Raw genomic sequence first — 22,816 nt, 5'->3', positions numbered from 1 at the left:
TTTCCTGCTGGATGGAGCATGACCAGTGAACCCTGAAAAAGCAAAACTCCTGCCTTCATCAAGGAAGCACGGGAACAGGGCTAGCCAAGGACAAAACGTCTCTTTCCTAAAAGGAAAAGTTAAACCAGATCCCTTCCCTTCCATGATTTTCAAGAAGCATGACATCAGCGACAGGCTAAAGCATTACTTAAAATAATAATAAATTAATAAAAGCAAAGATATACAAATAATAAGAGAGAGTGCATGTGTGTGAGAGAGAAGGGAAAGAGGTCTAAAAGAGTTTTCCTTCCCCGTTTTAAAATGCAAATCCTGCCAGGAGTAGTCGGCCAACACCATTAGCCCTTATAGCATTAGCAGAAAGAGAAGGGGCAGGATATAAAATAAATTAGTGGGCGAGGGGAAAGGCACACTTGGGAAGACTCTAAGGGAGTAACGAGGTTGTGGGGGAGGTTTGGGCAGCTGTTTCTAATTTTGCCTGGAAGTTACCCTAATTCGATGACCTTTTGTGTCCCCTTAGGCGCTCTAGCATTACACGAGGAGACATACCCTATTTCACACGCTGTTTACAAATCATAAAGCGCCATCACACCTTCAGCGATTTGCAAGCCTCCGTGGTATTTCAGGTAACTGAATGCTCTTTACAGCTCAAATCTCCGTCTGTAGAAACACATTTAAACCTCATGAACTGGGACACCGGCTCTCAGACGAACTCATCGTCGAAAGCGGCACCCAGTCTCCGGGTTGGCGGGCCCCGCCTACAGCCCTCCTGGGCACCTGCTGTGGGGCTTCACGGCGAGCCGAGCCCCGCCCCGGGGCCCGCCCCCGCCCACGGTCCTTAAGGTCCTGCTCCGGACGCGCCCCACAGCGCAGCCTGTGACTCTGCAGGGACCGCGCTCCCGGACCGGCCGCTCTGAGGATGGAGAAGAGGGCTCGGAGCTCCTCCAGGGAGGCCCATGGGAGAGGCGGCGGGTCCCCCCACAAGGAGAACAAGAGAGCAAAGGCCGAGAGGGGCAGCGGAGGCCGCGGGCGCCGGGATGCCGGGCGCGAGCGGCCAGGCTCTGGGAGGGCAGCGAGCCCAGAGGAGCCCCGAGCGCCAGCAGCCACCGTGGTGGACGTCGATGAAGTCCGGGGCTCCGGCGAGGAGGGCACCGAGGTGGTGGCGCTGCTGGAGAGCGAGCGGCCAGAGGAAGGTACCAGGCGGCAGGTCAGGGACCAGGGAGGGTGAGCGACCTTTCCAAGTGGTACCCAAAGGATGTCAGATAAGGTGCACCCAGAGCCACCGAGAGCAGCCTGCTGGACCTGCTCGGATTCCTAAGGAATAAAAGGCACGAGTTAAGACCCACCGACCCCCCAGGGGTGGAGACCACAATACATCAGAAGAAATACAAATAAACTAAATACTGTACCGTTGGTCTCAGGGGCCAGCCATGGATGAGAGGTAGGAGTGTGGTCCAGGTTGGGGACCAATCAGCGTAAAAAAGGAACCATGCAGCTGGTTTCTGTGGCCGTGGAAGAGTATATAGGCACCTAATTTAAGTAAAGACATGCATGAGCTGGTGGTTCTGGGTAACTATGTAGCTTATTCTTCTCTCCTCATCCTCACGCCTCAGTTTTACCTAAAAGCATTTTAGACTTTCTTTGGGATGATCATTCTTTCTAAAAAGTAGAGGCAGCAGAGGCAAGTAGAGAAAAGGCAGACCCAAGCTGAAATCTCAGCTAGCCACATGATCACAGTCAGGGCCTTAACCATCTGTCTAATGGGGATAACAAGGGCACCGACCTCAGAGGGTGGTTGTGAGGATAAAATGAGATAAGACATCCAAAGCACTTTGCACAGAGCCTGGAGCAAGGAACATACTCAATGAGAGCAGAAGCCTTGCAAGCTCAATGAGAGGAAAGTTGGACCAAAGGAGAGAGTCACCGGGAAAGGTATCTCTTTGGCTTCTGCAGGTGAAGCAACTCTTAGGAACAAATTTATCTGCTTTTATTACCTTTTATAATGAATGGAAGAAGAAAACTCATTACACCTTAAGTGTAGGATGAGGGAGATTTAAAGGAAAGTAAATAAAGAATAGTGTGTTTTATTGCTTTCTGCTGGCTATGAAATTTTAACATTTCCTGGCTGCTAGCAATGCAGTATGTGCTGGAGCTTTGAAAGCTATGACTTGAGAAAGATTCCTGCAGTTGGGGTATAGTTTTTGTGGCCCATGGTAATTCTGGTTTGCCTAACTGATGCCCTTTCTTCGGTCAGAAACTTCTGGTCATTAAAAGGTTGTTGGGTTCAATGTTACAGTAATGCGGAGGTTGGAGGTCTTGTAAAGATTGTGTTTCAGACCACATTGGTGGGGGTGGGCAAGGAAGGGAGCCCCCATTTATGGAGCCCCTACTATGTGCCAGGCACACAGTAGGTGTTTTACTGAGTGGTATCATTCTCATATCACAGATGAGGAAAAATGCTGAGAAATTAAGTAACTTGCCCAAGACCTACAGCTGGGAAGTGAAGAAGCCAGAATTCCAAAGACAGACAGTCTGACTGAAAAGCCCATCCTTGCATGGTGCCGCTCCTGATTTCTGGTCAGGGTCCCAGCACTGCCACCAGCCAGCTGTGGCCTTGGGCAAGTAGCTTCACCTTGGTGGGCTTCACTCAATTTCTCCAGCTATAAAGTGACTAGAGCCCAAGACCCCAAGCAATGGATGAGAAGTCCCATTAAGGACAAGGCAGCCTTGCAGAGCCCTTGTCTGGGAAGGTTTCTTGTGGCTCCAGGAGGAAAAGGCAACAACATCCCCTCCTCCTCCTCCTCACTTAACTCCACACTCCCACAGCCAGGCTACTTAAGACTTGGGAGAAACAAAAAGGAGCTTCATTTTACCAAAATGTTGGGCATTCTTGGCCTGTGTGGAATCTAAAGGCTCTTTAACATTTAATGTTTCTAATGTTTCGCTATTTACTTAACCCAAACCAATTGGATATTCAAGGAACTTCTTCCAGGAGAATAGTCTTTTGTGAATAAAGCTTCAAGTTAGGTTTTGGGTATAGATATTATTTTCTCTTCAGCTCCCTAACTACTGTATGAAAGAATTTTGAGGACTTTCTTCACTTATAAAATGTAATTTTGCCTGTATGTACATTTATTTATTTTTACTTACCATGTTTACCTCTGGCAAATGAAATACATTTATAAACTAATTAAACATGCAATAACACTGTTATTGCCCTCAGGGAAGAATATTGTAAAAACTAACATGATATTGATAGAGCATTTCCCAAAGTAGGTTGCATGAGAAATAAAGTCTATAGCACATGAATTCCTTAAAGAAACATGCCTGGTTAAATGTTTGGGAAATACTGGGTTAAAGGAAGCTGAGAATGCTTCGTTGCAGGGATTCTCCTGGCTCCAGTATGCTGATGAACACTGGGGAACTCCAGGGGTGGGATACAGTCCGCAATACATTCATGCTTCGCTTAACAACAGGAGACACTCTGAGAAATGCATTGTTGGGTGATTTCATCGTTGTGCCAACATCATGGAATGTTCTTACACAAACCTAAGTGGTCTAGCCTACGACACACCTAGGCTGTATGGCACTAATCTTATGGGACTGAGCTCTTTCTTTGGATTAGGGTGTGGCTTCCCAGACAGTCTTTGAAAATCGCCTTTCTGGGATTAACATTAGTCCATCAGTGTCTGTAAAAAAGTGATAAGGAACTGGAGTGCACAACATCCAGGTTGCTTGGGTGATAAATGAAACAGTGTCTGGGAAAGCCGATCTCAAGAACACAAGCTTCCCGGGGCCTTGTCTTGTTTATGTTGTGTCGTCAGGGCCTGGGATAGTGCCCGAGGCAATATAGGTCCTCAATAAATATTTGTTGAACGTAAGAAGGAAGGACAAGTGGATAGAGAAAATGATTAAAATGTAATAGTTTTGTAAATCTCAAGAATTTTAATCTCCGGGTACTAGAAAACTGGTCAAAGGAATTCTATTTGTCAGTTTAAAAACCTCAGAGAGGACTAGAAGGTGAGTAAAGATTTGGAAGGGTGAAGAGTCTATCTTGAAGGGCTGGGAAGAAAGAGGATAACTCATCGGCCTGAAAATTTTATCTCCATGTCTGAAACAACTGGAAAGGTCATCATCAAATTGATGTGCATATCTCTTGAAGGGGGCAGATATGCAAGCTGCGCCACTGCAAAACTAACATCAGCACTAGAAAGAGGAAACTGAGGTTCGAAGAGGTCATATGCCTTGCTCTGACAGAAAATGGTAGAATCAGAATTGGAACTCATACTGCTCCGCCTTCCATAGGCCCAATTAGCCCTTCCCACAGACAATGCCCCAGGTCCTGTGAACTGACCACTCTGATATCCAGCTCATGCTAATATTTCCAGCAGTGTCTACAAACTGCTCTGACCTTGAGACCAAGGAGTGGACCAACAAGTACTAGTCAGTGAATATGGTGAAGTTCCTATATAATTATTCTTCTGCTTTTTTTTTTTTAAGGTACCAAGTCTTCCAGTTTAGGGGCCTGTGAGTGGCTTCTTGTCCTCACATCCCTGCTCTTCATCATAGTGACCTTCCCTTTTTCTATCTGGTTCTGCATAAAGGTGAGATTCCATGAGGACCCAGTAAGTAATTTCCTGGTGCCTCTCACTGACCTCAACGTGTCCACCCCTACTTCTTTATTTTGGTACATGCTGTCTGCTCTGCGTGGAATGCCCTCACCACCACTCACCTTCCAGGAGACTTCTTACTCCTTGAAGACCTTTCCCAAATGTAACTGTGAAGCCTTCCTTCACTTTCCCGTACTATCATTCCCTTCCTTGTACTCTTGTGTACTCTGCTTTCACATCTATTCTAGCACTTACCCCATGTATAGTATTTGTTGACAGCTGATCTCTCCCGTTAGACTGAGAGCCCCATCAGGACAGGGGCTATGTCTAGGTCATCTGTACTCTGTAACACAAGGACGAGCCCAAAAGAGATCATGATGTCTACTTCCACTGGTGACACTTCAAGGAAACTTGTTAGACAGCTTCTGTAGACCATGAATGACACTTATCTTTGGCCCACAGGTGGTTACACTTGCCTGCCCTTGGAGTAAATGAAGACCTATGTCAGTTCAGGAAGCACATTAGAAGGAATTAGAAGTACAAGGAGCTTATTGGGAGCCATTGTCTGTGACAGATTAAGGGGAGAGAGAGCAAGAGAAAGCAAGGAAAACCTTCAGACGATGATGCAGGTCTGACACCTGTGCTACGAGAAGGGGAAGGAAGGATTGAACAGAAAGAGCCTCAGACTGTGGTGCAGCTCGAAGAAAGTCTTGGCTAGCCTGAAAGGGAACTCCAGAGCAAAGTTTGCTTCATAGAGGAGTTTCACTATGGGCAGAAATGGCCAGGCCCTAGTACCCTCACCATTCTTGGTCATTGGCTGAAGCTGCCAGAGAAGAGCATGTCTATGGCTGGAACCCTACAAATGTTGCTGGGGCCATCGCTGATTGCACTCCTCGTGCAGGCTCTTCTTCCTCTCCTCCTCCTCCTCTTCGTCCTTATCTTCCTTCCCTTCCTTCCCTTCCTTCTTCCCCTTCTTCATGAAAGGGTATTGGATTTTGTCAAATGCCTTTTTTACATCTATTGAGATGATCATGTGGTATTTGCCTTTTATTCTATTGATATGGTGTATTACATTCATTGAATTAAACCAACTGTGTATTCCTAGGGTAAGTCCCACTTGGTTATGGTGCATAATCCTTTTATATGTTACTGGATTCGGGTTGCTGGTAATTTGTTGAGGATTTTTGCATCTATATTCATAAGAGATATTAGTCTATAGTTTTCTTATGTTGTGATGTCTCTGTTTTGTTTTGGTATCAGGGTAATACTGGCCTCAGAGAATGAGTTGGGAAGATTCCCCTCCTCTTCTATTTTTTGGGAGAATTTGTGAAGAACTGGTATTACTTCCTCTTTAAATGTTTGGCAGAATTCACCAGTGAAACTATCTGGTCCTAGACTTTTATTTGTGGGAAACTTTTTTTTTTTTTGAGGAAGATTAGCCCTGAGCTAACATCTGCCACCAATCCTCCTCTTTTTTTTTGCTGAGGAAGACTGGCCCTGAGCTAACATCCATGCCCATCTTCCTCTACTTTATATGTGGGATGCCTGCCGCAGCATGGCCTGACAAGCAGAGCATAGGTCCACACCCAGGATCTGAACCGGCGAACCCCAGGCTGCCAAAGCAGAATGTGCGAACTTAACCACTGCACCACTGGGTTGGCCACCTATTTGTGGGAAATTTTAATACTACTAACTCAATCTTTTACTTCTAGATCTTTTCAGTTTTTCCTTCTCTTCTTGTGTCAGTTTTGGTAGTTTGTGTCTCTATAGGAATTTGTCCATTTCATCTAAGTTATCTAATGTGTTGGCATATGGTTCATAGTATTTTCTCTTATAATGTTTTTTATTTCTGTAAGAACAATGGTGATGTCCCTATCATTCCTCTTTCATTCCTGATTTTGGCAATTTGAGTATTCTCTCTTTTCTTGATCAGACTAGCAAAATATTTGTCAATTTTGTTAATCTTTTTAAAGAATCAACTTTTGGTTCCTTGATTTTCTCTATTATTTTTCTATTTTCTATTGCATTTATTTCCACTCTAATCTTTATTATTTTCTTATTTCTGCTTGTCTTAGATTTAGTTTGCTCTTCTATTTCCAGTATCTTAAGGTAGAAGATTAGGGTATTATTTTGAGATATTTCTTTTTTTTTCTTATAGGCATTTACAGCTAGAAATTTTCCTCTAAACATTGCTTTAGTTGCATCCCATATGTTTTGGTATCTTGTGGTTTTGTTTTCATTCATCTCAAAGTATATAATTTTTTGGGGGTAATTTCCTCTTTGACTCATTGGTTATTTTAGAGTGTGTTGTTTAATTTCTATGTATTTGTGAATTTCCCAAATTTCCTTCTGTTATTGACTTCTAATTTCTTTCCGTTGTAATCAGAGAATATATTTTGTGTGATTTAAATCCTTTTGAATTCATTGAGGTTTGCTTTATGGCCTAGCATGCAGTCTGTCCTGGAGATGTTTTGTCTGTGCTTGAGAAGAATGTGTATTCTGCTGTCGTTGGATGGAGTTATGTGTAGATGTCTATTAGGTTGAGTTTGTTTACGGTGTTGTTCAAGTCTTCTGTTTCCTTGTTGATCTTCTGTCGTCTTGTTCTATAAATGATTGAAAATGGGATATTAAAGTCTCCAACTATTGTTGAATTGTCTATTTCTATATTCTTTTCTCTGGATTTTTGCTCTATTTTCAGGTGCGTATATGTTTATCAGTGTTATACTTTCCTAATGCACTGACCCCTTTATCATTATACAATGTCCTTCTTTATCACTAGTAACATTTTTGTGTGTTTGTTTTAAACTCCATTTTGTCTGATAGCAATATGCCACTCTTGCTCTTTTGGTTGCTCTTTGTGTGGTATATCTTTTTTCCCTCCTTTTACTCTCACCCTATTTGTATTTTTGAATCTGAAGTGTGTCTCTGGGCCAGCCCCAGTGGCCTAGTGGTTAAGTTCAGTGCTCTCTGCTTCAGCAGCCCGGGTTTGATTCCCAGGCGCTGACCTGTACCACTCATCTGTCAGTTGCCATGCTGTTACAGCGGCTCACATACAAAAAGAGAAAGATTGGCAACAGATGTTAGCTCGGGGTGAATCTTCCTCAGCATAAAAATAAAATGTGTCTCCTATAGACAGCATATAGTTGACATCAGGTTCTTCTTAAAGGGTGATCTGAGCACCTGCATGGCTGCCATGAGCTGCAACACTGACTCAGCCACAATTTGTGGAGAAGGCTCTCAGGTCTGATCACTTAAGAGCAAGCCCTAAGAAGCCAATTAAGTAGACATGAAAGTAGAACTAGACAGTTACATTTGAGCAAGGTCTTGAAGGAGTAAGACTCCTCTTCATCTCTGAGAAGAATTTATTTCTTCCAATAAAAGCCGAAAAGAAACAAGAAATGCTAGGGAATCAAGAAACTGGGACTGTCTGGGGCAATCATTGTTTCAACAAGCAAGGTAGTGTTCAGGCACAGGAGTTCTAAATCTCACAAGGATGAACAAGACATGGTTCTTGGCCTCAAGGGACTTATCAGTAGGTAGTAGAACCTGTTACCTGAACCCATTCAAAATGTGTTACTTCTGGTTTCTCCATTGCGTTTTCATACTTGACTAATTATATTCAATGGAGCTTTCTAAAGTGGAGGGAGAATGAAGAAGGAAAACAGACTTGTCTACAGTCACAAGTAAATTCTTCATTCATTAAACAAATATTTATTGGACACTTACTATGCATCAGGCATTTTTTAGGCACTTAGAAAAATGCTTAACTCCATATCATTAGGGAGTTCACAACCTGGTGGGGCATATATATAAATATGACCAACTAAGCTACTGATAAGCAAGCAGTAGAACCCAGCTTCTGATACTGGGCCAGAAAGTGAAGTTCATTTTTAAAGTAGTGTGCAGTAACTTTCCCATCTCTCTTCTAAAAGACAGACATTTCTACACAGAGAATCTCCTTTTTTGTCACTTAAAAATAGCACTACACATTTTCAGGGAACACTGAACTTTTTCTTTTTTGGAAGATTAGCCCTGAGCTAACATATGCCACCAATCCTCCTCTTTTTTGCTGAGGAAGACTGGCCCTGAGCTAACATCCATGCCCATCTTCCTCTACTTTATATGTGGGACGCCGGCTACAGCATGGCTTGACAACCAGTGTGTAGGTCCACACCTGGGATCCGAACCAGCGAACCCCATGCCGCCAAAGCAGAACATGCAAACTTAACCACTGCGTCACTGGGCTGGCCCTGAATTTTTCTAAATACATCACCAGTGAAAACTGGCAAGTAAAATCCAACTTAATCCTGTTTAACTGACCTCAGAAGAAATTTAGTTTGAAACAAAATATAAGAAGTGATATTAAAATATACTCCATCTTTGGAGGCCAGCCTGGTGGCACAGCGGTTAGGTTCGTGCATTCTGCTTTGGCGGCCTGGGGTTTGCTGGTTCGGATCCCGGGTGTGGACATGGCACCGCTTGTCAAGCCATGCTGTGGTAGGCGTCCCACATATAAAGTAGAGGAAGATGGGCATGGATGTTAGGTCAGGGCCAGTCTTCCTCAGCAAAAAGAGGAGGATTGGCAGCAGTTAGCTCAGGGCTAATCTTCCTCAAAAAAACAAATATATATATATACACACTCCCTCTTTTTGTTAAAGAGTAATGATTGATATATATAAAAGATAATAATGCAGAACTCACAGAAAAATACAAAATTAAACACGCTGTGATAAATATGCTGTAATTTCTTTGATTTAGGGAACATTGTGGAAGCATTATTTTTTAGATAATCATGACTCTTTAATCAAAATTCTGTCCATGGGCTCAAAAATTAACATGGCCAATATACTTTTTCACTGGTTTCAGAAATTCTACACTTACTAAATATAGATTTTGGAAATATAAGTATTAACAAATTTTTTTCTTAGTTCTCAAAACACAAGATTTCTGATACCTAGGATCACTCTCATGCCAAGGCCTTTTTTTTTTTTTTTAAGATTTTATTTTTTCCTTTTTCTCCCCAAAGCCCCCCAGTACATAGTTGTGTATTCTTCGTTGTGGGTTCTTCTAGTTGTGGCATGTGGGACGCTGCCTCAGCGTGGTCTGACGAGCAGTGCCATGTCCGCGCCCAGGATTCGAACCAACGAAACACTGGGCCGCCTGCAGCGGAGCGCGCGAACTTAACCACTCAGCCACGGGGCCAGCCCCTCATGCCAAGGCCTTTTGAAGACTTTCTTTTTCTTTCTTGGAGTGATTCAAAAGTATTACATTTCTTTTTAGGTTGTACAGGAGTATGAGAGAGTAATTATATTCCGGCTGGGACATCTGCTTCCTGGAAGGGCCAAAGGCCCTGGTAAGAAATACCTTTTTTACCCCCTATAGACTTGCTGGTTTCTTCAATCCACGCATATTTGTAGTATGGACCTCAGATTACATGAAGCAACTAGATTCATGATATCTTCATTTTCCAGTCCGTTACTTGTAACACAGTTTATTAAGAAATTCTTCAGAGAGCATTACTACCAGGTCACAGTGACCCAGAGAGAGGATGGGTGCCGAGAGCCAAGTGCCAGGACCAGGCTGGCTGGAGTAACAAGAAGGCTTAGGACCCAGGGCCAGGCACCCGTTTGAGCAGAATGTGTACATGCTCAGTTAATTCTCAGAGCAAATTCTCTGCGAGAATTTGTGAATTCTCAGAGCAAAGCTGAGCTAGTTCAGAGTCCAGAGGGTCAGACCAAACTATGGGAGATGGGTAAAGTTCAGCATCCACATAACAAATTGGCCTTCAGTTAGTGGAATTTAAGAAACATAAACTGAGCACTTCTTGTGTTTCAGATGCTGTGTAACTCCCAGGGAGATGAAGATGGATGAATGAGACATAGTTTCCGATCTCTAGGACCTTAAAGGCTAGTGGTGTTGATGTCCAGAGGTCCAATCTGATCATGGGGCACAGATAGAAGTATAGTTAGTCTGAAATTCTAGTAGTTGGGGTTTGGCGATGCCAGCTAATCAGGAAGGCGTGAGAGGGGCATAGTCCCACTGTGCATATACTGGAAAGGGTCCAAGTTCCAGGCCACTTCTACAGAAACAGGCAGAGAATAGACCAGAGTAAAAGACACAAGTCAGAGTTTGAAGATTCAGAATCAACAGATGGGTTCACACAAAAGTAGAACCAGACCCTGAGTTCTAGGATGGGGACTGTCCTGTTCTGATTCTAGTTTTCAGCATCCTTCTTGACTGGGGCTAGAAAGGGCTGGTAGTTGGGCTGCTCCTCAGAGAGATCCTGGGCTCTGTAGATGCTGCTTGTTTCAACAAAGCTTTGGCTCTTGCAGGAGCCTGCAGTGTCCGTGGGCTCTCAGAAATCTCAAATCAATCTAAAATGTTTATTTCACATTTACCCTGTACATTACGTTGGATGGATGAGGAATAACTAGCCAACCAGAAGGCTGTGGTATCAGGATATTGCTATTCTGATTACCTCTGGGGCTCACATTTTAAGAAACACCATATGGAGGTTGCTGGCTCTAAAGTTTATCACCTTGGTACATAAATGAATTAAAAAATAATTTTACAGAGCACCTAAAAGGCACTAAGTCAGGCAATAAAGCTAACAATAGTGTATAAGATATTCTTGTGAGGGAGTTCAAATCTAGTGAAGGAGACAGTCATGGGACACAAGATCTAGAGGGGTCAGCACCGTAACCAAGGTGACCATACAGCCCATTTAACTGGGGATAATCCCTGTTTATGCCTATTTTCCTGGAGTAAGTGGTAACAGTGTTCTCCTTTTACCCTCAAAAGTGTGCCAGATTAAACACCAGATTATCTGGTAACCTTAGCAACAACAAACACACTATGCGGAGGAGGTGGTGCCCAATGGTCTGTGTGTAGTTAGAGGCTAAAAAAAGCAATGCATGGGCAACCTGACCCCAAAAAGGTGAACCCAAAACAGTATCCATGCTAGCCATTCACCTGTCACTTCTCTCTCCCCCTCTTCTAGGCCTTTTCTTCTTTTTGCCTTGCCTGGACACCTACCACAAGGTTGACCTTCGTCTCCAAACCTTGGAGATACCTTTTCATGAGGTAAGCCAAATGATGGATTTTGCTTTCTCTCTACGTGTGGCTGAGCCACCAATTCTCATCTAAAACAAAATGATTATTTAAGCTCAAAAGTAGAAAAGGCAAGTAGAGGTATAGACTACATCAAAATTAAAGACTCCCGTGCCTCAAACGACACAATCAACAGAAAGCACAGGCAACCTATGGAATGGGAGAAGATATTTGAAAATAATATATCTCACAAGAGGTTAATATCCAGAATATGTAAAGATATCTTATAACTCAACAACAAAAAAGCAAACAACCCAATTAAAAGTGGGCAAAGGACTTTGTGATAGTTAATTTTATGTATCAACTTGGATAAGATATGGTACCCAGATATTTTGTCAAATGCATGTGGATGTTGCTGTGAAGGTATTTTTTAGATCAGATTAATATTTAAATTGGTAGGCTTTGATTAAAGCAGATTACCCTCCGTAATGTGGGTGGGCCTCATCTAGTAAGTTGAAGGCCTTAAGTAAAAGACTAACCGGGGCCAGCCCCGTGGCCAAGTGGTTAAGTTCGCACACTCCACTTCGGCAGCCCAGGGTTTCGCCAGTTCAAATTCTGGGCGCAGACATGGCACCACTCATCAGGCCATGCTGAGGCAGCGTCCCACATGCCACAACTAGAAGGACCCACAACTAAAAATATACAACTATGTACTAGGGGCTTTCAGAGAGAAAGGAAAAATAAAATCTTTAAAAAAAAAAGGTAAAGAAAAAGACTAACCTAACCTCCCCTGGAGAAGGAGGCAATTCTGCCAGCAGACTGCTCTCAGACTCTAGCTGCGACATCACCTCTTCCTTGGGTCTTCAGCCTTTTGGCCTATCCTGAGGCTTTTGGATTTGTCAGCCTCTACAATTGTGTGAGCCAATTTCTTAAAATCTCTCTCTCTCTTTCTCTCCACACACACCCCCCAATGATTCTATTTCTCTGGGGAGCTCTGACTAATACAGACTTGAATAGACATTTCTCTAAAGAAGATATACAAATGGCCAAAAAACCCACAAAGAGATGTTCAGCATCACTAATCATTAAAGAAATGCAAATCAAAACCACCATGATGGCTACTATAAAGGAAAAAAAAGAACCAAAAAATAGCAAGTGTTGGCGAAGATGCAGAGAAATTGGAACCCCTGTATACCATTGGTGGGAATGTAAAATGGTGCAGCTGCTGTAGAAAACAGCACCGTGGTTCCTCAAAAAATTAAAAATAGAGTTACCATTTGATCCAGCAATTCCACTTCTGCACGTACACCCCAAAGAATTGAAAGCAAGGTTTTGAAGAGATATTTGTGTACCTATGTTCATAGCAGCATTATTCACAAAAGCCAAAATATGAAAGCAACCCAAGTGTTCATCAATGACTGAATGGATAAAGAAAATGTGGTATATACCTACAATGGAATATTATTCAGCCTTAAAAAGTAAAGAAATTCTGACATATGCTACATCATGGATGAACCTTGAATAGTATGCTAAGTGAAATAAGCTAGTCACAAAAAGACAAATGCTGTATGATTCCACTTAAATAAGGTACCTAGAGTAGTCAGACTCAGAGACAGAAAGTAGAATGGTAGTTGGAGAGGGGAATGAGGAGTTGTTGTTTAATGAGTTTCAGTGTTGCAAGATGAAAATAATGCTGGAGACCAGTTGCACCACAATTTGAATGTACTTAACACTACTGAATTGGACATCAAAAATGATTAAGATGATAAATTTGATTATCACAATTAAAAATTAAAGGAAAAGTAGGGTAGCATCTAGATTTTTCTGTTAGTAATTCAGATTTATAAGCCTTTCCTATATTGTCTCCTACTTTCAGTTTGAAGTTCTTTCTCATTCTTTCTTTTACTAAGTAGAAATGTAAATGAAATTATATATTTTTTAAAAGTCTTGTTTTAGATAATAAAATGTAAAAAAGGAAGAAATAAAATTTGCCCCTAATCCTATTACCTATAGATAAATGTTGATATTTTGGAGTATATCCTCTCAGATTTTTCTATATGTGTGGTTCTATTTACACACGGGTATATATAGCATACCATACACAGTATTTTGTAACATGCCTTTTTACACTCAACAATCTATTGTGATCATCTTTTCATATATTAGCTACGTTCCTCCCCTTTTATTTTAAGTGGACACATAGCATTTCATTGTATGGACGTACCACAAGTTATAATTCCCTATGGTTGATATTAAGTTATTTCCAATTTATTATTGCAACACTATGAATAACAACCTTGCAACTAAATGCTTAAAATATGTCCTTGTGCTAAGTGCTTAAAATGGAAATGCTGAGAACGTGCATCTTTAGGGCTTTGGGTGTGTGTCACCAGTCTGCCCTCTAGCGTACGCCCAGCAAGCCAAACAGGAAAGTGCTTGTTTCCCAGAATGGGCCTCTCTCTTGGCACAGTTTTTGGCATCAGTTTAAAAAGACCGGATATACAATTAACTGAATGTCTTCATATCAGGAAATTATTCATGATTTTTTTACAGAAGGATTTACAACAGGATTAAACTGGGAGTTCTTTAGTGTATTTAATAAAAACTCCATAATCTTCAAAACCACATCTATTTTGAATGAAGGGTGAGCCAGCTACTCTTTTTTTCCTTCTCGCTATAATCTTACTCTGAGAAAATGCCCTTTGAACACGTTTAGCTCCTCTCCACCCACATGGGAAAGGAGCCCCAAAATCAGGCCCGTCATGCAAACGTTTTTTTCTGCCCAGATTGTGACCAAAGACATGTTCATAATGGAGATAGATGCCATCTGCTACTACCGAATGGAAAATGCGTCTCTTCTCCTGAGCAGTCTCGCTCATGTGTCCAAAGCTGTCCAATTCCTTGTGCAAACCACCATGAAGCGTCTCCTGGCACATCGATCCCTCACCGAAATTCTTCTGGAGAGGAAAAGCATTGCCCAAGATGTAAAGGTACTTCGATAAACTTAACATCAAATAGGTCGAAATATCGCTTTATCTCTTTTTCATTTCTTCATTGGCCATTGTTGAGTCTTCCATGTACCAGGCACCCACTGCTGAAGAGGTCATCCCTTAAGGAGCTGATAACTAAGTCAGAGGTTGCCAAATGGACCCTGAGCCTATCATAGTCACCAATCTGGTGCTGATTACTCAGTCATTGACACAGTTTTTGCTCTCAACCCTACCCAGTGGCTTTAGACTAATTGTAAAGGGCCCACATGGCACAAAGTGGTGGGAGTGGGAGCTGGCAGTGGTGGGGGGGCTGTGCAGGAGGGGATGGTGGTCCACGAAGATGATGAGGAATGGTTCCCGGCAGCTTACAGTCTAGTAGGGGAAACAAGCAAAGTTAAATAATGATAAATTCAAATAAGACTTTCAGAGAACAAGAGGTAAGATGTCATTGACCTTTACATGATTAATTACCCAATCAATCATGTAGATTTAATTGATTTCAATGAGAGGAGGCAGAGAAGAGCAAGAACTGCCTCACGAGCAGCCTCCGCTAGCCCGCAGGCAGCAAGCTCAGCAACCTCGCCCACGCCAGGGCAGGCATCTTTGATTCTCCCCGAGACAAGCTGGCAAAGATATTCAGAAGAGAGGTGAAAACAAAACAGGATTCCAGGCAGCTGGCTAGTCAAGTAGCAGTGACCATGATGGAGCCTGTCATTGAGGCCATGGGGCACCCAGGCCCGGAATTGAGTTAGGAGGTTACAAATCACGTCTAGCTGAAAGGAGAACCTCCAATAGAAGGATCTAAGAATCAAAGACATTGATAACGATTGTGCTTGATGAAGCCTGGGCAGTGATTAAACTGAGAAAATGAGGTTTCCAAATGTTTGTGACTTGTCCAACTTGATACAGATAAAACCGCGATTAGTATCCTGATGGAAAAGGGAAGAACTTAGGAAATAAGAGAAGCTGGAAAGGAAAAATAAGCACACTCAGGAGTTGTTGCTCTGGAATTTAAAACCACTCAAGTGGGGCTGGCCTAGTGGCGCAGCAGTTAAGTGCGCATGTTCCACTTCTCATTGGCCTGGGGTTCGCCGGTTCGGATCCTGGGTGCAGATATGGCACCGCTTGGCAAAAGCCATGCTGTGGTAGGTGTCCCATGTATAAAGTAGAGGAAGGTGGGCATGGATGTTAGCTCAGGGCCAGTCTTCCTCAGCAAAAAGAGGAGAACTGGCAGTAGTTAGCTCAGGGCTAAACTTCCTCAAAAAAACAAAAACAAAAACAAAAAACAAACCACTCAAGTGTGCTCCCCCTCTTTTCCCTTCAGCCTCTCCTCCTGGTCATCCTTCCCCTCTAAAGGATAAAGGACAGGGTCCAGACTCTTGACATTCAAGCTTGCCTTTGTTACATTGGATTATAATTTATGTATTTATACGTTTCTCTTCCCCGATTATGAACTCCACATTGGCAGAGGTCATATTTTATTCATCTCTGTCCTTAGCACCTGGCAAAGGGCTTGTTGAACAGCAGCCAGATAATGTTTTTTGGATGAGTGAATAAATGACCCAACTTTGGTAGCCTCACCTCTCGCTGTCCTTCTCCCACCCTATCTGACACTCCAGCCTACTTACCTTACTCCAGCGTCCAGCACTGTGATGCTTCCAAATGCCTCCTCTTAAGCTGTTTCCTCTCCTTGGAATACTTCCCTTTTCCCCACAGGCAAAATTGTATTTGTTCTTTAAGATGCCACCTCCTCTGTGGCATCTTTTTCAACATTCCTTCCTCTCACCAACCCCAAATTAGTCTTCTAGGGTTCTCAATGCACTAAGCTAGCTATTTATCTGGCCACAAAGAAATCATCAGAAATAAGTTAAAAAGGAAAGAGTGTGATCCCACATGCCGAGCTCCAAGCCTTGCCTCTCCTTTCCAGAACCCACAGTTCATTTTCTTCCCCGTCCTGGGACCGAGAAGCAGGGGAAACAGATGCCACCAACAGGAAGGGAGAGGAATCACCCGTAAATGAAAGCCGTCTGGGAGAGACAGGAGAGACTCTGGTTCTCTAATGAGAGCGTTTTAAAACAAATTTAACAAACACACCATCTGCATTATTTTCTATTGCTTCTGTAACAAATTACCACAAACTTGGTGGCTAAAACAGCACCCATTTAATCTCTTACAGTTTTGAAGGCCAGAAGTCCAAGATCAGTTTCACTGGGCCAAAGTCAAGGCGTCAGCAGGGCTGGTTTCCTCTGGAGGTTCTGAGAGCAGAATCTGTTTCCTGGCCTTTTTCAGCTTCTAGAAACAGCCTGCATTCTTCAGCTTGTGGCCCCTTCCTCCATCTGCACAGCACGTCCCCCCAGTCTCTGCCTCCATCATCACGTCGCCTTCTCTTCTGTCCTCAGATCTCCCTCTGCTTCCCTCTTACAAGCACTCTTGTGATTGCATTCAGGGCTCTCTGGGAAGATCTAGGATAATCTCCCCACTTTCAAATCCTTTACTTTAATCACATCCACAAAGGCCCTTTTGGGTAACATTCACAGGTCCTTGGGATTAGGACATGGATGTCTTTGGAAGTCATTATTCAGCCTACCACATCATCTTTAATTCCACAAATATTTATCAAGTGGCACTGTGCAAATTAAACAACTTTTTGCAAAGCACCGTGATGTTAAAACAAAAGAGGGGAACAATGTTGTTTCAGAAGAAATGTGCTTTCTCAATACAGAACGGTGGCCATCAGTGCACAGGGGGCTCTACTCCCACCTGGACGTTCTCACTGACATCTTAACTCTTCCCTCCACAGGTCGCCCTGGATTCAGTGACTTGTATTTGGGGAATCAAAGTGGAGAGAACAGAAATGTGGGTAGGAAATTAACCAGGTAGAACGATATGATAAAGGAAAATATTTTGGTTTCATTTAACATTTTTTATTTGAAAATTATTTTCATGGAATGAGCACCATAGCCATATTAGCATAAATTTGGAAAAAAGAGGAAAAAATCATTTATTACCTCATAGCCATAACACAACTATTGTAACATTTGGGCAAATTACTTTCGCATTTTGTCTCTATAGATTTTAAAATATATTTTTTTAAGATAAAATTCACATAACATAAAACTCATCATTTTAACTATCTTAACATACAACTCAAGGGCCAGCCAGTGGCATAGTGGTTAAGTTTGCGCATTCCACTTTGGTGGCCTGGCATTCGTGGGTTCAGATCCTGGGCACGGACCTACACAACGCTTGTCAAGCCATGCTGTAGCAGCATCCACATAAAATAGAGGAAGATTGGCACAGGTGTTAGCTCAGTGACATCTTCCTCAAGCAAAAAGAGGAAGATTGGCAACAGATGTTAGCTCAGGGCCAATCTTCCTCACCAAAATAAATAAGTAAATTAAAATTTAAAAAAATAATAATAATAAAGTACAACTCAGTGGTTTTAGTATATTCATAGAGTGGTGCAACCATCACTACCATCTAATTCCAGAACATTTTCATCACCCCAAAAAGAAAGCCTGAACCCATTAAGCAGGAGCTCCTAATTGCCCCCTCACCCCCAGCCCTTGACACCCACTAACTGCTTTCTGTCTCTCTGGATTTGTTCTTCTGGACATTTCATATAAATGTAATCATACAATATGTGGCCTTTGGTGTCTGGCTTCTTTCACTTAACATAATGTTTTCAAGGTTCATGTATGGTGTAGCACGAATCAGTACTTCATTCCTTTTTATGGTTGAATAACCTTCTATTGTGTGGCTATACCACTTTTTGTTTATCTGCTCATCAGTTGACAGACATTTGGGTTGTTTCCACTTTGAGGCTATTATGAATAATGCTGCAGCGAACACGCGTGTGCAGGTCTGCGTGTGAACATGTTTTCAGTTCTCTGGAGTATATACCTAGGAGTGGAATTACTGGATCATATGGTAACTCTGTTTAACTTTGTGAAGAACTGTCAATTGGTTTTTGTCTGTGTATTTTTCATAGATAAAAGGATAAAAATACAGTTTTGTATCTTTTATGCAATATACTAAGTATTGTTCTTATTTGGTTAGTTCTATCCTTTTGAAAATCAGTTCTCTTTTATGAATTAAATTTCTTCCCTTATTATTAATAGTATGGCTCTTCAAGGCTGTTTTTCAGTATTCAAATTTAATAATTGGGATTTAGAAACTTTACGTGGGAAAAAAATAATCATAATACATCCACAAAATTTGTTTTACTTGTAAAGAGAAAACCACAGTTCTACTGTAGCATCAGTGATGGTAAAAGTCTGCCTTTGAAGCCCTGACCCTTGAGACACTCCCCTCTGCCCACCGTCCGTCCAGAGGTCCAGGGACGGCACGCTCTGCTGAATCAGAACTTGCTACACATCAGGAGACAACAGTAGAGAAGGTGGCAGGTCTGCGTGAAAGCCCTGGCTGCTAAAAGCAGTGCTGCGTATCTACCTACCCACGTGTTCTTTCTTTTTCAGCAAGGATGTGAGGCTGCCAGCCGGGCTTCAGCACTCACTGGCTGTGGAAGCCGAAGCACAGAGACAGGCCAAAGTGCGGGTGAGCCAGCACTGAGCAGGCTGTCCTCCCACTGAGGCTGCTCTTTGAGGAGCGCTGGAGGATCCAAAAGGCCCGCTTATAGAGAGCATTTCCCCTCTGCCTTCCCACCTCTCATTCATCCAGGCACTGGGAGGAAATGGGGCTTCTGTCTCTCCTGCCAACTCTATTGTTCTCTTAAAGTGTGTTAATAGCTGCCTGTCTAATGCAACATCTCTTTACCTGTTACACCCCCTCTCTGAGGCTCTCCTCCTTCTTGAGTCTTACCTCCTCCTTCTTGAGTCTTACCTTCACTGTCTCTCCTTAAAGGCATCTCCTCACACTTCATCCCTCTTCTATCGTGCAGGCATCTTTCCCTGGATATCAGTCACCTGTCACCTTTAGGTAAATGACACCCAGACCTGTATCCCTAACCTTGCACAAGCTCTGGAGGGATAACCATGAGCAGGGCCCATTCCCTCAACACCAGAGCCGACAGAAGTCTGTGCTACTCATAGCCTCTACTCAGGCATGCCAGTGAGAAGCAAAGATGTGGCTGCCAGCAGCTCCTAAGGATTGAGGTGTGGGTGGGAGGGGTGTTGGGAAGAAGAAAATGAGGACCAAAAAGAGGCAAATTTCTTTTAAAGAACAGAAAGTAGGTGAAGACAAAACTCCCACACATAAGAAAGTCAATAACTTTGGAGCAGTGGGGAGGAGGACAGTGGTCCTCTGGGCAGAGTTGCTTCTAGATCTCTGAATCTAGCCCTCTTTGCCCACTTTCAGCTGGCATCTGGGTGGTGAGCTTGGCGTGTTTCTTCTGCAGTGCTTACCTGAGTTGGCAGTCATCCTTGCAGGATTCCGTGTCTTCACCTGGAATGCTGACCAACCTTTTCTCTATATGGCAAAATCCTACTGATCTTTCAAGACCCTCTAGACAGAATTAATAACTCCCCTTAACACTGCATCTATGCCTGCCGTGGCCCTTAACAAATTTGGCCCTAAGTTACAATTAATAGTATAATCTGTCTCCCTAGACCAAGATCTTGAGAAATACAGTCTGTTCTCCGGTGCTTAATAGCGCCTGTGCACAGTAGATACTCCGTGCTTGTTGGTTGTGTCACACTGAATAGTGATTAAAACCTTCATGGAGCAAAGAAGAAAAATCACTTTGCTTTTCCGGACATCTTTTCTCTAGATGATCGCTGCGGAAGGGGAGAAGGCTGCCTCGGAGTCCCTGAGGATGGCAGCTGAGATTCTCTCAGGCTCTCCGGCTGCTGTTCAGCTTCGATACCTCCACACCCTTCAGTCCTTGTCCACGGAGAAACCTCCCACGGTGGTTTTACCTTTGCCGTGTGACTTGCTAAATTTCCTGTCTTCTCCTAGCAACAGAACTCAAGGAAGCATCCCCTTCCCAAATCCTCCCAAACCTGTTGAGCCACTGAATCCTAAAAAGAAAGACTCTCCCATGTTATAGGAGGAGCCGAGGATAGTGTGCTGGAATGGGGCCTGCCATATACCAGCCACGTCCCTGAGCCGGCTTCTCTGACCTCACTGCCTGCCTTTCTTTGGTTGCCATATGGAATGTCCCTGTAGTGCATGCAGTCACAGTGCAGCAACATACCTGAGAAGACGGTGAGATGACGGAATGACAAAGAAGCCATGCAACAAGTTTAGGTGGATCATCTAATCAGAGTAACTGTGGGAAAGAGCTTTAGCCGACACTCCTCTTCAGAAAGAATTTAGAGTCTATATGTGGCTAAATTCTGACTTCTGAAAATCTAGGTCAAATGTCCTTTTGCTGTATGCCCTCTGGCCCCTTTGGCAAGTTCTTTGCTGCTCCCACAGCCCTTTCCACACCTCCATCATTGTGCTTATCACACTCTATTGTAATCCTGGACTTTAGATGCAGGCTTCTCTCCAACTGTACCATGCGCTCCTCAGAGGCACGTCTTAGTCATTTTCCCCGACCACGCTCACCCTTGTACACTCTACCCCAGATTCCTCGCACCTAACCCTGGGAGTCGCGCCACGGTGACACTTAAACGTTCCTGAGTGAATGAAAGAAAAAGAGATGTACTTGGGTTGGATATAAAATTTATACTTAATTAAAGAATTTAAAAGGAATTCTTTTTGTGGGCACTCCTTTTCTATATAGAGCAATGAAAGGACAGAAACATTTATCTCATACATGTTGCTTAAAATCTGAGGAAGCGTCACTGTAAATATGGAGCTGATGTATTTTCAGTATGGAATTTACCAGCTTGCTTATTTTTCAAACAATAATAATGTTATGTGATCTATACATGCCCTGAAGTATTCTTTTCTTGTACAGATATTCCCTAGTAGGAATACATTCCTATAATATTATTTAAATCTTATTTTCCATTAACTTGCCTAATACAATTGGAAATACATATCTACAGAAAAAAATTAGCCAAGTAAATAAGAAAGCATACTCAGGTATATAGCAAATGCTCTGTAATCTTAGAAAAAATCAATAATACATAAGACATTACAAAAATATAACTAAAATTGTCATGCTAACAAAGTGCTACTTAAAATGGGAATTTCCATGGTGCTGGTACCGAGAGAAATGGTGGTAACCATCCCCAGTGCCTCACTATTGGGTGATTTCTCTGTCCTTCAGCTCTCTCTTTACTCTTTGTGTTATCCAATGTTATTATTTTATATTGGGGATATCTTCCTGCTGTCCCTCATCGGAACTTTAAACATTTTGCATAAAAACACCTATAAGGTGGTTTTGTTCATGAATGTTAGCCCATAAAACTCTACTGAACGTTATTTCAGAGAGAAAAATGTATTCTGAGCTCCTTGCAGTGGACCTAGAAACTTGTGTAGCATTTTGTCCATTGGAGAGAGGCTGTTTTCTCACTATGTTTAAGTGACAGAAATAAGGCCCAAGATCAAGGATGCTTTGCCTAACCTGTTGTCTCTCAATCACTTCATTCCTTCCCTCTCTGCCATCCTTCCTGACCTCTAAAAAAAGAAAGAACAAAAACTCCCTAGCAGTATATAGTGATGCCAGCCTTAGGGTCATCTCTGTCACATCTCTAGGCCACCTCCTCACCTCCATCCACACCTGGGAAAACCAAACATTCTAGCCCAACCCTGCTATGCCCTAGAACTTTAGCCAAGCAATGTGTCTTCCCAAGATTATGCAGGACTGTTAGATGACTTCAAAACCTACGTATTCATGACAACCATGTCAAATTCATTTATTGTTATAACAATCAGCTTATACGGTTATTATGTACTGAGATGATAACTTTGAATTTTGTTTCAAAAGGCTGCTTCATCCAGCTTTGAGAAATATTTCCATATCTTATTAAAAGAAAAATATCCCCAGTCCCTACTCCCAAGGACCATACTTGCTTGTGGGGGAGTGGCAATGTTGAAAGCCATAGATTGAGTAATCTCTGCTGCGGGCAATGGGAGACTCTGAAGCCAAAGGAGCAGACAAAGCTCTAAACTGTGCAGAAGTGTCAAAATACAACACGTGGAATCCAAAAGGCTGTCAAATCCAAGTAAGCCACAGGCAGGTTACAACATCTGCCAGAGCCAGCAGTGTGGTGCCAGAGAGGAAAGCAAGCACTGACAAGGCAGCAGTGGATGAAA

General features: G+C 42.8%; 1 protein-coding gene and 1 long non-coding RNA gene across 3 annotated transcripts; one reads left to right on the top strand and one right to left on the bottom strand.

The window, feature by feature from the left end:
• The first annotated feature begins 667 nt into the window (after nucleotides 1-667).
• Nucleotides 668-21,300, top strand: NPHS2 (NPHS2 stomatin family member, podocin). 2 transcript variants are annotated; one of them, XM_001487908.5, is made up of 8 exons: nucleotides 668-1,190; nucleotides 4,498-4,601; nucleotides 9,888-9,960; nucleotides 11,608-11,690; nucleotides 14,444-14,647; nucleotides 17,448-17,503; nucleotides 19,126-19,204; nucleotides 20,376-21,300. In XM_001487908.5, the coding sequence occupies exons 1-8, from the start codon at nucleotides 917-919 to the stop codon at nucleotides 20,652-20,654; spliced, it is 1,152 nt and encodes a 383-aa protein (XP_001487958.1). In that variant the 5' UTR covers nucleotides 668-916; the 3' UTR covers nucleotides 20,655-21,300. The 2 variants fall into 2 exon arrangements, with proteins under 2 accessions (XP_001487958.1, XP_014595169.1); XM_014739683.3 differs by having other exon boundaries at nucleotides 862-1,190; nucleotides 17,448-17,507.
• LOC138924229 (uncharacterized) lies at nucleotides 14,228-21,029 on the bottom strand. Its single transcript, XR_011439034.1, has 3 exons — nucleotides 20,011-21,029; nucleotides 19,490-19,557; nucleotides 14,228-15,019 (listed from the first exon to the last, which is right to left on the bottom strand). It is a non-coding gene; the product is annotated as an uncharacterized lncRNA (long non-coding RNA).
• Nucleotides 21,301-22,816: the final 1,516 nt, after the last annotated feature.

Source organism: Equus caballus, chromosome 5 (genome assembly GCF_041296265.1).
Source record: "Equus caballus isolate H_3958 breed thoroughbred chromosome 5, TB-T2T, whole genome shotgun sequence".
In the NCBI taxonomy this organism is placed as follows: domain Eukaryota; kingdom Metazoa; phylum Chordata; class Mammalia; order Perissodactyla; family Equidae; genus Equus; species Equus caballus.
The sequence above is the reverse complement of the archived record's forward strand: the minus strand, read 5'-3'. Positions and strand labels throughout refer to the sequence as shown.